This window comes from Rhinoderma darwinii, chromosome 4 (assembly GCF_050947455.1).
Source record: "Rhinoderma darwinii isolate aRhiDar2 chromosome 4, aRhiDar2.hap1, whole genome shotgun sequence".
NCBI classification, from domain to species: Eukaryota; Metazoa; Chordata; class Amphibia; order Anura; family Rhinodermatidae; genus Rhinoderma; species Rhinoderma darwinii.
The window spans coordinates 216,770,028-216,782,547 of record NC_134690.1 but is presented as its reverse complement, the minus strand read 5'-3'; the positions used below and the strand labels follow the sequence as shown (position 1 = coordinate 216,782,547).

The following is a 12,520-nucleotide window of genomic DNA, read 5'->3' as shown; positions in this document are numbered from 1 at the left end:
GAAACAGCGTAACTTGTTGAGCTACGCTGTTTCCATAACTCCCATAGTAGTGAACGGCACTTACGGAGGCAGCGTAGCATGCAAGCTACGATGTTTATGTAATTCATAGTCAGAAATCACGATTCAGCCACAACACTGAGCGGTAGAACAGGGTTTAGGGTTCCCCGTTCTAGAGATAGGTGCGGGTCCCAGAGGTGGGACCCGCATCTATCTGACATTTATGACATATCCTGTGGATATGTCATAAATGTCTCTGTGGGAAAACCCCTTTAATACAGAAAGTATATTGGAAAATTGTATAGCTTTTAATTATACAAAATATAACCTGACTTTGCTGAAACCGGACAACCCCTTGTAGCTTATTGAACTAGCAACTTCAATGGTTTTCCCAGCATTCTAGGCGACTTTAGAATATGTTGATAATAGCTGGACACTATCAATTGAATAGCAAGACAATAAAAATATATTTATTAGCCACTAGATGGCCCCAAAGATTAAATAATAAAAGATATCCCTGCTAGGAACGGCATAGTAGAGGGATGCAGGGAAGACAGTTTACGGTCTTTCATACAAGTATATGGCATGTCAACAATATTCATAGATCTAAGCATTTAATTGAAACTTTTTAGAATGTGATCTTGTGTTCGCCAATATTTTCATAGAAGGAAATATTTTATGAGTGGACTAATCAAGTGCATTGGATGTGGTTCTTGCACTGACCCAAATGGGAATTTGGTGGATGAGAGTAAATTTTCTTATCAATACATTAAGTTAAAAAGTGTTGTCTTCTGAAGAAAACCCCTTTCCATATGAGTCCTTTCGGGAACCCACGGTCGGGTGCATGGGCCCATTGAAATGAATGGGGCCTCAATTCATCCATGGATTTGCATGTGAATTGCGGCCACAAAAATACGTTCATGTGCATGGGGCCTTAGTCTGTCGCCAGCCAAAAATAGAGGGTAAGCAAGGAGTAGAGGCACTTTGGTAAACTCTGCCAAATTTACACTAGACTGTTTGTTACATGAGTATTTAGACAAACCAGTATTTTCTTTTTTTTTTCCCCTTCACTCATTTTTCATTTTTATGCCCTTTATATTGTAGGAACAAAAGCAAAATGTAAAGATTTTATAGACAAAGCTGTTGTAAGATAATACAATACCTGTCCAGTGTAGGCAAAGTCAAGAGCCTGTTTTAATCCAAGGCTGGTGACGCCATGTAAGTTGACTTCATCGGCTTCACTTTCAACCATGCACAGACTGAACATTGCCTGTATATTAAAAGGAGATGAGTGTTGGTTGATTAAAATACATGGAACACTAAATGCAAAACCAAAATGCAGCTTTAATATATAAAGACATAATTACATTGATATGCTGTATTTTTTTTTAAAAGGGGCAGTCCCATTTTCTTAATCAGGTGCAATATGACTGATAACCTAAATATATGAAGTTTGTAAATTGAAGCCTTGTACAAATATTGGGCCATCTCCTCCCTGGGTACCCCTCATTTTTGTAGTTCGTTGTCTACTATTACAGCCACTGCAGCGGTGCTATGGGGATTGCATATAGCAGCTTCAAGAGCGCACACATTCAGGTCAATCAAAATGAGGGGCACTGCCCACCACATAGAGCAAGGAACCAAGAAGTGGCAGGCAGCGGTGGCCATGGGGTAAGGGTAAGCAGGGAGATGGGAATCCTCTATAACTTTTTACTAGAATACATTTCGGAAACCAAAAAGATATGGCAAATTATCGAATCCTCATTATATCTTTCTAATGATATAAAGGTTGAGATTTGTAGGTGGGTGCTAGTTGTTGCGGCTGAATAATGGATGTGACACAGCTTTTGGTACAACTGTTTACTCAAATCCAAAATAACAAAGGAACTTCTTTCTTCTTCCGTTGAGCAGACAGCAACTCTGAGGTAGGGACATAGGAATCACTCGGAGTCTCCCTGAGAGAGGTCGCGCCTAACCCCCACGTTACCACTCTTTGTAACCTGCACACCTCTGGCAGTCACTGTGAGAGCTACCCACTACTGCCAGCATCACCCCAGGTAAGAGCTACGCTCTTGGCCACGGGTTGCGTCGTGGGGGTCAGTGAACTAACCGGCCTTCGGGCACCGTCTCGGGTCCTCGCGGAGCTATCCGCTACCTTTCTTGACACCCTCTCTCATCCTCAGTCGGCGGCTAAATATCACAGCCCGCCTATGGCGCAACCGAACCGTACAGGTGACAGATGCACTATGTATATTGTCCAACAGTTAGTCCGAGACTGGTTTCTGTCACTCTGCTAGTTCTACTGTTTGCTCCTAGTTCCTTCACTTGATATAGTTAACAGCCAACAATCTTCACAAACATCTGACTTCAGATAATATACATCTTTATGGACAAGCGCAGGGACACGGGCAAATGCAAGAGATGGCGGCAGATAGATATTTCCACAGGGTGACTAACTGTCGATTTTCCTCTGGGCTATGGTTAGAGGCTGGGAAGACTTGGCCCTGCAATGCAGATCTTAGATCCCTTTTCCTTCTGTGACTGGAGGCTATGGGGGAAGGAAGGGCAGTGTGGTACCTGGGTTCCTCTGATCAATGCTCCCCACTGACTGCATCCAGTATCCGGCTGCCTTCCGTCTCTGGGGCCTGGCTGTTCCGGATGCTGCGTCCCTGCTGCCTCAGGGGGTTTGACCGCATCCTGGTCGTTCCGGCTGTGTCTCTGGGGCCCTCGGTCCCGTCTCCTTATGGCGGCCTGCCACTTACTTTACGGTAGACCACCAGGATTCCATGCACGATCCCACTAAGAACTCCCGCTGCACAGCCTCGCCGCTTCCTCCAGTCTCCCTCTCTTCCTCTGTCTGCCACGCGCTTACTCCCGGATCTCTCCACTCTCCCTCTCCCGCTCTTCACGTGCTTCCGTCCACTTCTGGTTCACGCGTCACTTCCATCCTCCTCCTCGTTGCCGGAGGCTTTACTCCTCTTCCGGCGCATGCGCGAGCGCCATGACATCCGACCCAGCCGCCGATGCCATGGCAACACCCTGCTCCTGCGCTCGGGAGCCGAACTCCCGAGTTACCAGCGACTGCCCATGTTCCTGCGCGACTCCGGACAGGTAAGGAAACAAAGGGTGTTGACCACCCTTACAGATTGCCATTGCCAAAATTAACTAGTGGACGGGCCCTGCTAGAAAAAAATAATGCTGATTAGAAAATCCTTGGCATGCTCCAGAATTAGCCCAAACAATATGTGTATAGGGAAGAAGTAACAAGAGCAAAACAACAGGCACACTCCAACAGCATATATCCAAAAATCTCTTTATCAGGATACAAACAAGACCAGATTAATATAAAAACAGTTAAAAACAACGTAACATAGACATATTCCAATAAGATGGTCTCACCCTATGGTCCATTGCAAAAATATATACAGGAAAATCTAAGAGCCTCCACCCCAAGACAATCCTATAAACATAATAAGTGAAATGCTTAAAATTCATAAGTATACTCCACCATACAATACAATAGTATACAACCTTGCTAAAGTACAAGCTACAAATACAACAGACAATGTGTCATATATTGAAAAAAGAAAAAAAAAAGAGGTGCAAACCTAATACCTACAATAGGAAAAGTACTAAACAGACCTAGTGATGTAAACGGCAATGAAGAGGATTAGGGAAGGAGTTTATATCAAGGACTATATGTGTCTATGTTCCATTGTTTGTAACTGTTTTTACATTAATGTAATCTTGATTGTATACCAATAAAGAATATTTGTGGACATATGCTTTTAGGGTGTAGCTGTTATTTAATTCCTTATACAGACGTTCACATGACATTTACTGCTCAACACATATTAGACTTCCATTGATATCTCCTTTTACTTCCTTTGCCTCTCTTTCTAAAATGTGAAGGCCCATGTGGAATTTCAGGATAAAATCTTCTTTGGTTTTGAAAACATAACCCATAATTTCAAGACAAAATAAGATATAATGAAGATTAAAGAAATAAGCAGATAACTAAAAAAAAATGGAGCCACCCTGCCTGGCCTGGTGTCCAGAGAGGCAGCTCATCATGGCACAGGTAGGTTGCAGTACAGAACTTATAAATCTGAACTGCACCTAAGAGGGGTGCTACTAGACAGCCAATTAGCGCATGCACTTTAGTGATAAAACGCATGCTGATTGGCTCTACTTGCCTCCGACCTGATGCGCTGATTCGATGTTCACTCTGGCCAATCACAGGTGTTTCTCCAGTGAAACCACACTAAGTCTGGATGGTTCTTCCAGCCAATCACTTGTGTTACAGATCGGAACTGCCTGTGAAATGTAGTTTTTCTTTACGATGGCCCGGGAAAGACCATTGAAAGCAGAAAATATTCTAACCTGAGTCCACTGTAACTTGAAGGACCAATGTGCTGTAATGCCTGTCATTATACATATCAATAGTTTTCAGCACCACTGTATTGACTGAAATAATTCTGTCTATATTTTGCTAAAGAACCTGAGTTATCATGAGATCACTCCTGATGGTAAAAAGACAGAGTCAGATGATGACATTCTTGTATATTAGGGAATTACTAGTTAAGCCGTTTCCTTATGTAATTATTAAAATGCTTTCAAATCAGTTTCACATTAATCAGTTTGTGTGTTTTATTAAATCTTAGGGCCAGTTCACATCAGCGCTGGCTTCCGTTCATCTGTTCCGCTCAACCTTTCCGTCAGAAGAACAGATGAACGGAGAGCCAAATGAAAACTATCGCTTCCGTTTGCATTACCATTGATTTAAATGGTATATTTTTGTCTTTCAGTTGGTGTCAATTTTCCTCCGTTACGTTTTTTTCTTCACAGAAACAATAGCTTAGTCGACTACGCTATTGTTTCCTTGAAAAAAAAACCCTGAAACTTTGCGTAACGGAGGCAAACTGACACCAACTAAAAGAAATACCATTGAAATCAATGGTAATGCAAACGGAAGCCATCGTTTCCGTTTGGCTTTCTGTTCATCTGACGGAAAAGTTGAACGAAATAGATGAACGGAAGCCAGGGCTGATGTGAACTGGCCCAAACTTCTAAGAAATGGTATTGTTATATTTCCTTTCCTCCTTTACTACAAATTACACAACAAATACGCCATCTTTTACTTTGAACAAAAATACTGCACATACACGGCAGTTGTTTGTAGTTGATATTTGTGCTCTACTGTGCTGCAAATTATCATTAAGGCCTTATTCACACGACAGTGAAAAAAAATGTCCATTTAAAACTGATCAACTGTCAGTTTTTCATGGCCATTTTGCATCAGTTTGTCTCTAAATTTTCATCCGTTTCAAGTCCGTCTGTCCGTTTTTAATGGCCGTTTGACATCCATTTTGCATCAGTTTTTCATGGCCGTTAAAAAAACTGATGAATTTCATTGGTCAGGCTTTTTTTGTCCCAACCCCCTGAAAACAACCAAAGGAAGGTCACATGTTCACCTAGACACTATTTACAGCCTCCCTGTATATGATGCCACACACACCACCCTGTATATGATGCCACGCACCTCCCTGTATATGATGCCACACACACCACCCTGTATATGATGCCACGCACCTCCCTGTATATGACGCCACACACCTCCCTGTATATGATGCCACACACCTCCCTGTATATGATGCCACGCACCTCCCTGTATATGATGCCACGCACCTCCCTGTATATGATGCCACGCACCTCCCTGTATATGATGCCACGCACCTCCCTGTATATGATGCCACGCACCTCCCTGTATATGATGCCACGCACCTCCCTGTATATGATGCCACACACCTCCCTGTATATGATGCCACGCACCTCCCTGTATATGATGCCACGCACCTCCCTGTATATGATGCCACGCACCTCCCTGTATATGATGCCACGCACCTCCCTGTATATGATGCCACGCACCTCCCTGTATATGATGCCACGCACCTCCCTGTATATGATGCCACACCAGCCTCCCTGCAGATCATGCCACACCAGCCTCCCTGCAGATCATGCCACACCTGCCTCCCTGTAGATGATGCCACACCTGCCTCCCTGTAGATGATGCCACACCAGCCTCCCTGTACATGATGCCACACCAGCCTCCCTGTACATGATGCCACACCAGCCTGCCTGTACATGATGCCACACCAGCCTGCCTGTACATGATGCCACACCAGCCTCCCTGTAGATGCCACACCAGCCTCCCTGTAGATGCCACACCAGCCTCCCTGTAGATGCCACACCAGCCTGCCTGTAGATGCCACACCAGCCTCCCTGTAGATGCCACACCAGCCTCCCTGTAGATGCCACACCAGCCTCCCTGTAGATGCCACACCAGCCTCCCTGTAGATGCCACACCAGCCTCCCTGTAGATGATGCCACACCAGCCTCCCTGTAGATGATGCCACACCTGCCTCCCTGTAGATGATGCCACACCTGCCTCCCTGTAGATGCCACACCAGCCTCCCTGTAGATTGTGCCACATACTCACGAGAGCAGCGCCGTCTCTCCTCTTCTTCACTTGTGGTCACTCGTCTGCACGGGATCTGGCAAGGCAGCGCGACGGGGCGATGACGTCATCGAGGCGCCTTCAAACCCATGAAGACGAGTGACCACACATGAAGAAGCGCCGCAAACGTGAGTATGCCAACGATAGCCAGCAAGGGAACTAGTAGTTCCCTTGCCAGTGCCCATGTAACAGATCCGTTTTTAACGGTTGTTACATGTATTGACAGCCGTTAAAAACGGATCCATTGACTTCTATGGGGGCCGTCAGGCCGTTAAAACGGCCAAAAATAGGACATGTCCTATTTTTTGACGGCCATTATTCACGGGCCGTTAAAAAAACGGCCGTGTGAATGCACCCATAGAATATCATTGTTCTGAAAACGGCCATGTGAAAGCCGTTAAAAGGACGGCCATCACATGGCCGTTTTTCACTGTCGTGTGAAAGAGGCCTAAGGGTGTAGAATGTTAATTGATGTTGATCCCGGCTCTTCACTGGATTAATGGGAACATATGTTATTATCATTAACAGAAGATGAAGAGGCAGTCAAAGAAAATAGCTTTGACCTTTAATTGAAATAGAGCCAATAAATGCTAACTAGGATATCATCATTCATGTACTTGCATGTTGTTTCATTTCTTGTCTTTTATTATAGTTTTCATACCACGTCATCAGAACCGAATGAAGGTTGGAAGAGGGGGTCCCCTACCCAATAACAGTGTCATATAATATGTGGTAACATTAGCTGGACATAAACATTTGAGAATTGTCAGCAGACCCCATCAGTGTTGACAGGATCAACAACAATCTAACATGTATGAGGGCAGCCTCACAACGTCAGCGGTTGGGGAAAATAAGGTTCGCCATGCACAATCTTTTGTTCAGTTGGGAGATAAGTGCCGACAAAAGTATCTGGCAGACGCTTATCACTTCTCCCTATGGCAATAAACATAAACGCTCGGCACTGGTTTTCTCTAGCAGTGAAGGTAGATGGGACATCACAGCTCAGATTTTTTGCAGTATTTGTAAATTCCCTATTCTGACACACATTAAAATTTTTTATTATTGTTGGGGATACACCAAGAACTTTATTACAGGCAATTGAAAAAAGGCCAATAACCTTTTCATGAACACCTAGTTCCTAGATCAGGCTCATATAACAAACACCGTATTTCGCACTGCAGAACTGAACTCTACACCAGCACAGCATCGATGGATTTGGCATTATTCATTGACAGTTTCGGTTAAATTGGTTCAATTCCTTTTACTAGTTTCTGGCTGGAAATAATAAATGATTTAAATCTAACTAAACTACAATGTCTAGTAACAACACAAACACTACTGAGCTCTTATAGGATGAGTTTCATCATAGGGTCTGGGGGAATTGCCCTACATGACATTGGTAAAATATTGATATGTTTTGTGTTGTTTTTATCAAAATACCATTTAGGGATATGCATACTTTTTCAATCATATTTTCTATTACTTCAATGCACCTAAAAATAAACAAATACAGCAACTCTGCACTCAGTCATGATTTACAGGGCCCGCGGGATTATCTGTCATAGGGACAGCAGAGGGTGCTGTGAACCCACTTTGTCACCAAGGGATTTGACATAGGGCTAAACAGGGGAGCAGAGTCTAGGGGAAATCCTGGTGTTCACCCTTTAACCCCTACACAGGGATCAGAGCTTCCCAGCAGGGGAACCCCACATGGCTACCCCAAAAGTAGTCTCCCTTGATGACGGCCAACATAATAAGTGACGTGCAAGTAAGCATGGTCTGGAATAACAAGTTGTATGGGCAGGTGGCAGAGGTTCGTCACGGGTAACTAACAAGAGGTCAGGGCAGGTAAGAATGGGCAAAAGTAGAGGCAAAGGTCAAACACAGGTAATCCAATAAATACTCAAGTTACTCTAGAAACACTTGGAACTCTAGAAAGAACCAAATTGCTCTGGCAAAGAGCACAGGAAGCGGCTGACCTTAAATACCCAGGGGAAGCTGGGTAAAATAATTAGAACCCAGGGAAGAACCCTGGAGGCATGGGAGGCCGCCAGATGCGGACCTTAGAGAAGAGGAGTGATGCAGGCCAGGAGAAGGAGGACGTCGGGAGCAGGTAAGTGAAGCACGGGTCAGGGAGCAGCCGCCATTACACTTGATTTAAGAAATCCTACCATTTTGTATCAGTCTATGCTTCTTCATGGTTACATACTACAAACAGACACTGTATAGGCAAACAGACACCAAGCGGTAGGGATTTTTGAACCAGGACTATTTATAAAGATGTTTCAATCTATTTTATTTTTTTTGTTTGAATGGAACTAAAAAAAAAGCATATCCTTAAAACTGACCAGAAGAGCAATTTTTCCCAAAACAAAGAAATATCTTATAATTAAAAAACATTGCACATCAGTATAAATAATCTAGAAACAGACATGCTTATGAAGACTTACCCGAAAGTAATCACTGCAGGCTGCCAACACGGCCTTATGGGCATGGAACTTCTGCTCTTCAGCAACAAGAGTGACATCACACAGTATACCATCATTCCTCTGCTGATTTAATGCAGACAGAACAGCATCTTTGTGTGACATGGACTGGCAATACCTCTGACCTGTTAGCATTTCTTGAACACTGTAGAAGGAAATGTGTGAATATGAACAAGTTTCATTCAAAGTATAGTGAAACTATAACTATGCAAACAAACAAATGCAATGAGTTCCATAATTATACTGTATCACCGTATCTAAATTTTAGTTAAAGTAAAACATTTGTGACATAACCACCGAGTAAGCCATAAATGTCTGATAGCGGACACTCTTACCCCTGACCTTTGTTGATCCATGCGAGGTGGATTGCTTGGCTCTTCCTGTAAAGTTAAATGAAGAGAGCCACGGACATGAATAGCCACATCCTCATGCAGCCTGCGGCCTGCCTGGGACCCCACCTATCAGATATTTATGGCATAATTGTCTCAGATGAAAATACCCCTTTAACACATAATGGTAAGAAAAGAAAAGGAGAGAGTAGCATTTGAAATAATAAAATAATTCAATGCTTTCTCTTTACAATTGTTGTTAATGGCACTGTGAACCCTGCATTCTCACCTAGCATCTAAAAATATATTAACACATGTAAGAAGAACGGATGTGCTAGCATTAGGATTAATTAATGATGGCATATTAACCTAGTCTAATAATTTTAATTTTATAGTTTATTTCTGTCCCAAAGAAACATGACCTTAGAATCATATAAAGTGAAGTGGAAAAAGTTATGCCCCTTTACAGATATCCCCTATTATTTTATATATGTCACACTGAATGTCTACTGAATGAAGATGGAGAAGAGTGTGAGAGGCTAAGTCTGGGACGGGGGACGGGCTCAGGCAAGTTGAAGTGCGGGGCACAAGCCTCAAGTTTGACTAGCACATAGAGGAAAGACAGTGCGCATAGTCAAAATCATGAAAGCAAGTAGAAATCTTCAAAAATGTCTCTAAATATCTTGAGTTGTTCACAGCAAGACTGACAACGAAGACACAATACCCAAGCAGCCCCTGAAAGTAAAAGGGGAAACAAACAGTAAAGGAAAAAGAGGGGGATCAATGAGATTAGTCATCAGAATCTGGTGAGAAGAATAAATGCCATGGCGGTAGCAGTATAATAAAAGAAAAGAGGTCAACCAGGGAAAGGAGCACAGATCAAACGGGCGAACAGCATGTGCCACTTATCTGGTAGGAATCAGTGGATTTATTTAATTCAGTCATGCCATGTTTTGGTATAACGGGTAGTAGCTTCGGGAGTTAGAGTGATCAGCTCCTTCATGCACTAAAAGGTGTTCGACTTCGTCTAACCACTCCTAAAGAGTGCAGGAAGTCTATTTGCCTCCAATGCCTAGAAATTATTTTTACCTTCCTGGACAAGGTTAAGTGTGAGGGATGGTTTACATGTGCATCTAGACATTGAAAACATGAAAAGGAGGACAGTTTCCGGTGTGGATGGGAGGTGGGAACCCATCACTTGGCCTATAACTTCTTGCTGTCACATTACTAACAACTGTTAGACATCGAGTGGAGCCATTTATGTATGGGTATACCCTGGGGCCACTATTCTAAAACTAGTATGCTAGTCCTTGGAGGCTATAGCCATCTTGCGAGAGGGGTAAATAAAGACTAAGGTGGCACTGTGAACAAAACTGGAGTTATACTCCCAAATTGGGTGCTTAGCTTCCAAGGGTTGAGTTCAATCCCATTCAGTTGTACAAACAAAGGAAGACAAAGTGGCACTCCAGAATAATAAAAAAAAATGGTATAGGCTTCATTCTCCCATGGTACATGAAAATATAACATTTTAACCCCGCGCTTGAGAATTACTCCATTGTGGGATTGAAACATTGCATTTTCATGCACCATGGGTAAACAAAGCCTATACCATTTTTTAGATCATTCTGGAATGTCGCTTCGTCTTCTTTCGTTTGTGAGGGATGTAGAATCTCTTGGCTCACTGTTCAAGGTAGAACTATTTCCCCAGCTCTCCCATACCCTTCAATAAGGAGGGAGGGACTGTGATAATTGCATAATTAGGAGCCTCTATATAGTCTAAATCGCGCGCATGGGGTATATGTTGGACATGCAGAGGCACTTGAAGTCTGTAAATGTGCGGTCAAGATGGGAGCGCCACCAGGTCACAGCATAAAAGTGTTGAAGCTGTGCATATAGTCGATGGCTCAATGGATTCAAGGAGGTGGTTTCTGATCTTTAAATAAAATGTTACATTAAAGGGGAGCTGCCGAACACATAAGCCGGAAACAGAACCCGGAAGTCCAAGCTTCTCATGTAGCTTTCTGGGTGACTTTCTGTCCCCCGTTCTCCTTATCGCTGGGGGTCCCCCAGCAATCACACGTGTATCCCCTATCCTGTGGATAGGGGATACATGTGTTTTATGGCACAACCCCTTTAAGCAAAGGGAAATGGAGTAAACTATCACTTCATTTATTTGGAAAATGATCACCCCTATCATTCATGTAAAGTAACTAACTGGTACCTTAAACTTTTAACTCCAATATTTGCAAATCAAACAATTTCTATAATTTGATATTGGTCTTTTGGGACGCTGTTAACTCATTTGATTCAAAGTTTAGTTTTTTCCCCCCATCTATTCAGATATAGACTTGCCTTTATGTTTTGCATGTCTGTCTTACCATTTACTGCCAAATATGCTTAATTTTAAGGACAGATGTGTGGATATTCTACTTAAAATTGTCAGAAACAGTGCAGAACTTTTCCCTTTAAAAACAGGAAATTACCCGGGTCCTAAAGCAGCAAATCATTCTCATGCCATCATATTTTACAATTGTTACTCTTGTTACTCTCCTAAGAATCCCATTTTAGTCTAGTCTCTTATGTATTGTTAAAACAGTTCTAAGGATGTTGTTCTACAATATCCTGGATGAATTGTAACCGCACCCCCTGGCAGGCCGGGCATTCCGTGGTACATTCACCACTGCTCCATTTGGTGATAATGTCTTTTATAAATTTTTTGTTATCATCTGTTGTGTAATTTCTGTTAAAAGACAGTGTTCATGTAGGTTGACAAGTTTATTCTCATGGTACACAATGACATTTGGATTTAACAGAGCTGCCCGTGTTCAATCCGCTAAGCCTTTTATTAATTAAAATTGATCAATTGATTAACTAACTAAGGGGGCGGTTTCTGTTTTATTATATTCGTAATAGCTCCACACACAGCCACCTGTAGATAGCGCCACACAGCACCCTGTAGATAGCTCCAAACACAGCCCCCCTGTAGATAGCTCCACACACAGCCCCCCTGTAGATAGCTCCACACACAGCCCCCTGTAAATAGCTCCACACATAGCTCCCCTGTAGATAGCTCCACACACATCCCCCCTGTAGATAGCTCCACACACAGCCCCCTGTAGATAGCGCCACACACAGCCCCCCTGTACATAGCTCCACACACAGCCCCCTGTAGATAGTGCTACAAACAGCCC

At 43.1% G+C, this 12,520-nt stretch overlaps 1 protein-coding gene across 3 annotated transcripts in view; it reads right to left on the bottom strand.

Annotated features, from left to right (window-relative positions):
- KLHL32 (kelch like family member 32) overlaps positions 1 to 12,520 on the bottom strand; it is a 252,386-nt gene that overhangs the window by 161,085 nt on the left and 78,781 nt on the right. For all 3 annotated transcript variants that reach the window (XR_012883182.1, XM_075862186.1, XM_075862185.1), the window contains exons 3-4: positions 8,965 to 9,145; positions 1,160 to 1,267 (exon numbers count right to left, since the gene is read on the bottom strand). Coding sequence is in view for 2 of the 3 variants with exons in the window: in XM_075862186.1 (XP_075718301.1) it covers positions 1,160 to 1,267; positions 8,965 to 9,145 (289 nt within the window). In the remaining variant the exon portion in view is untranslated. The remainder of the gene's footprint in view (positions 1 to 1,159; positions 1,268 to 8,964; positions 9,146 to 12,520) is intronic.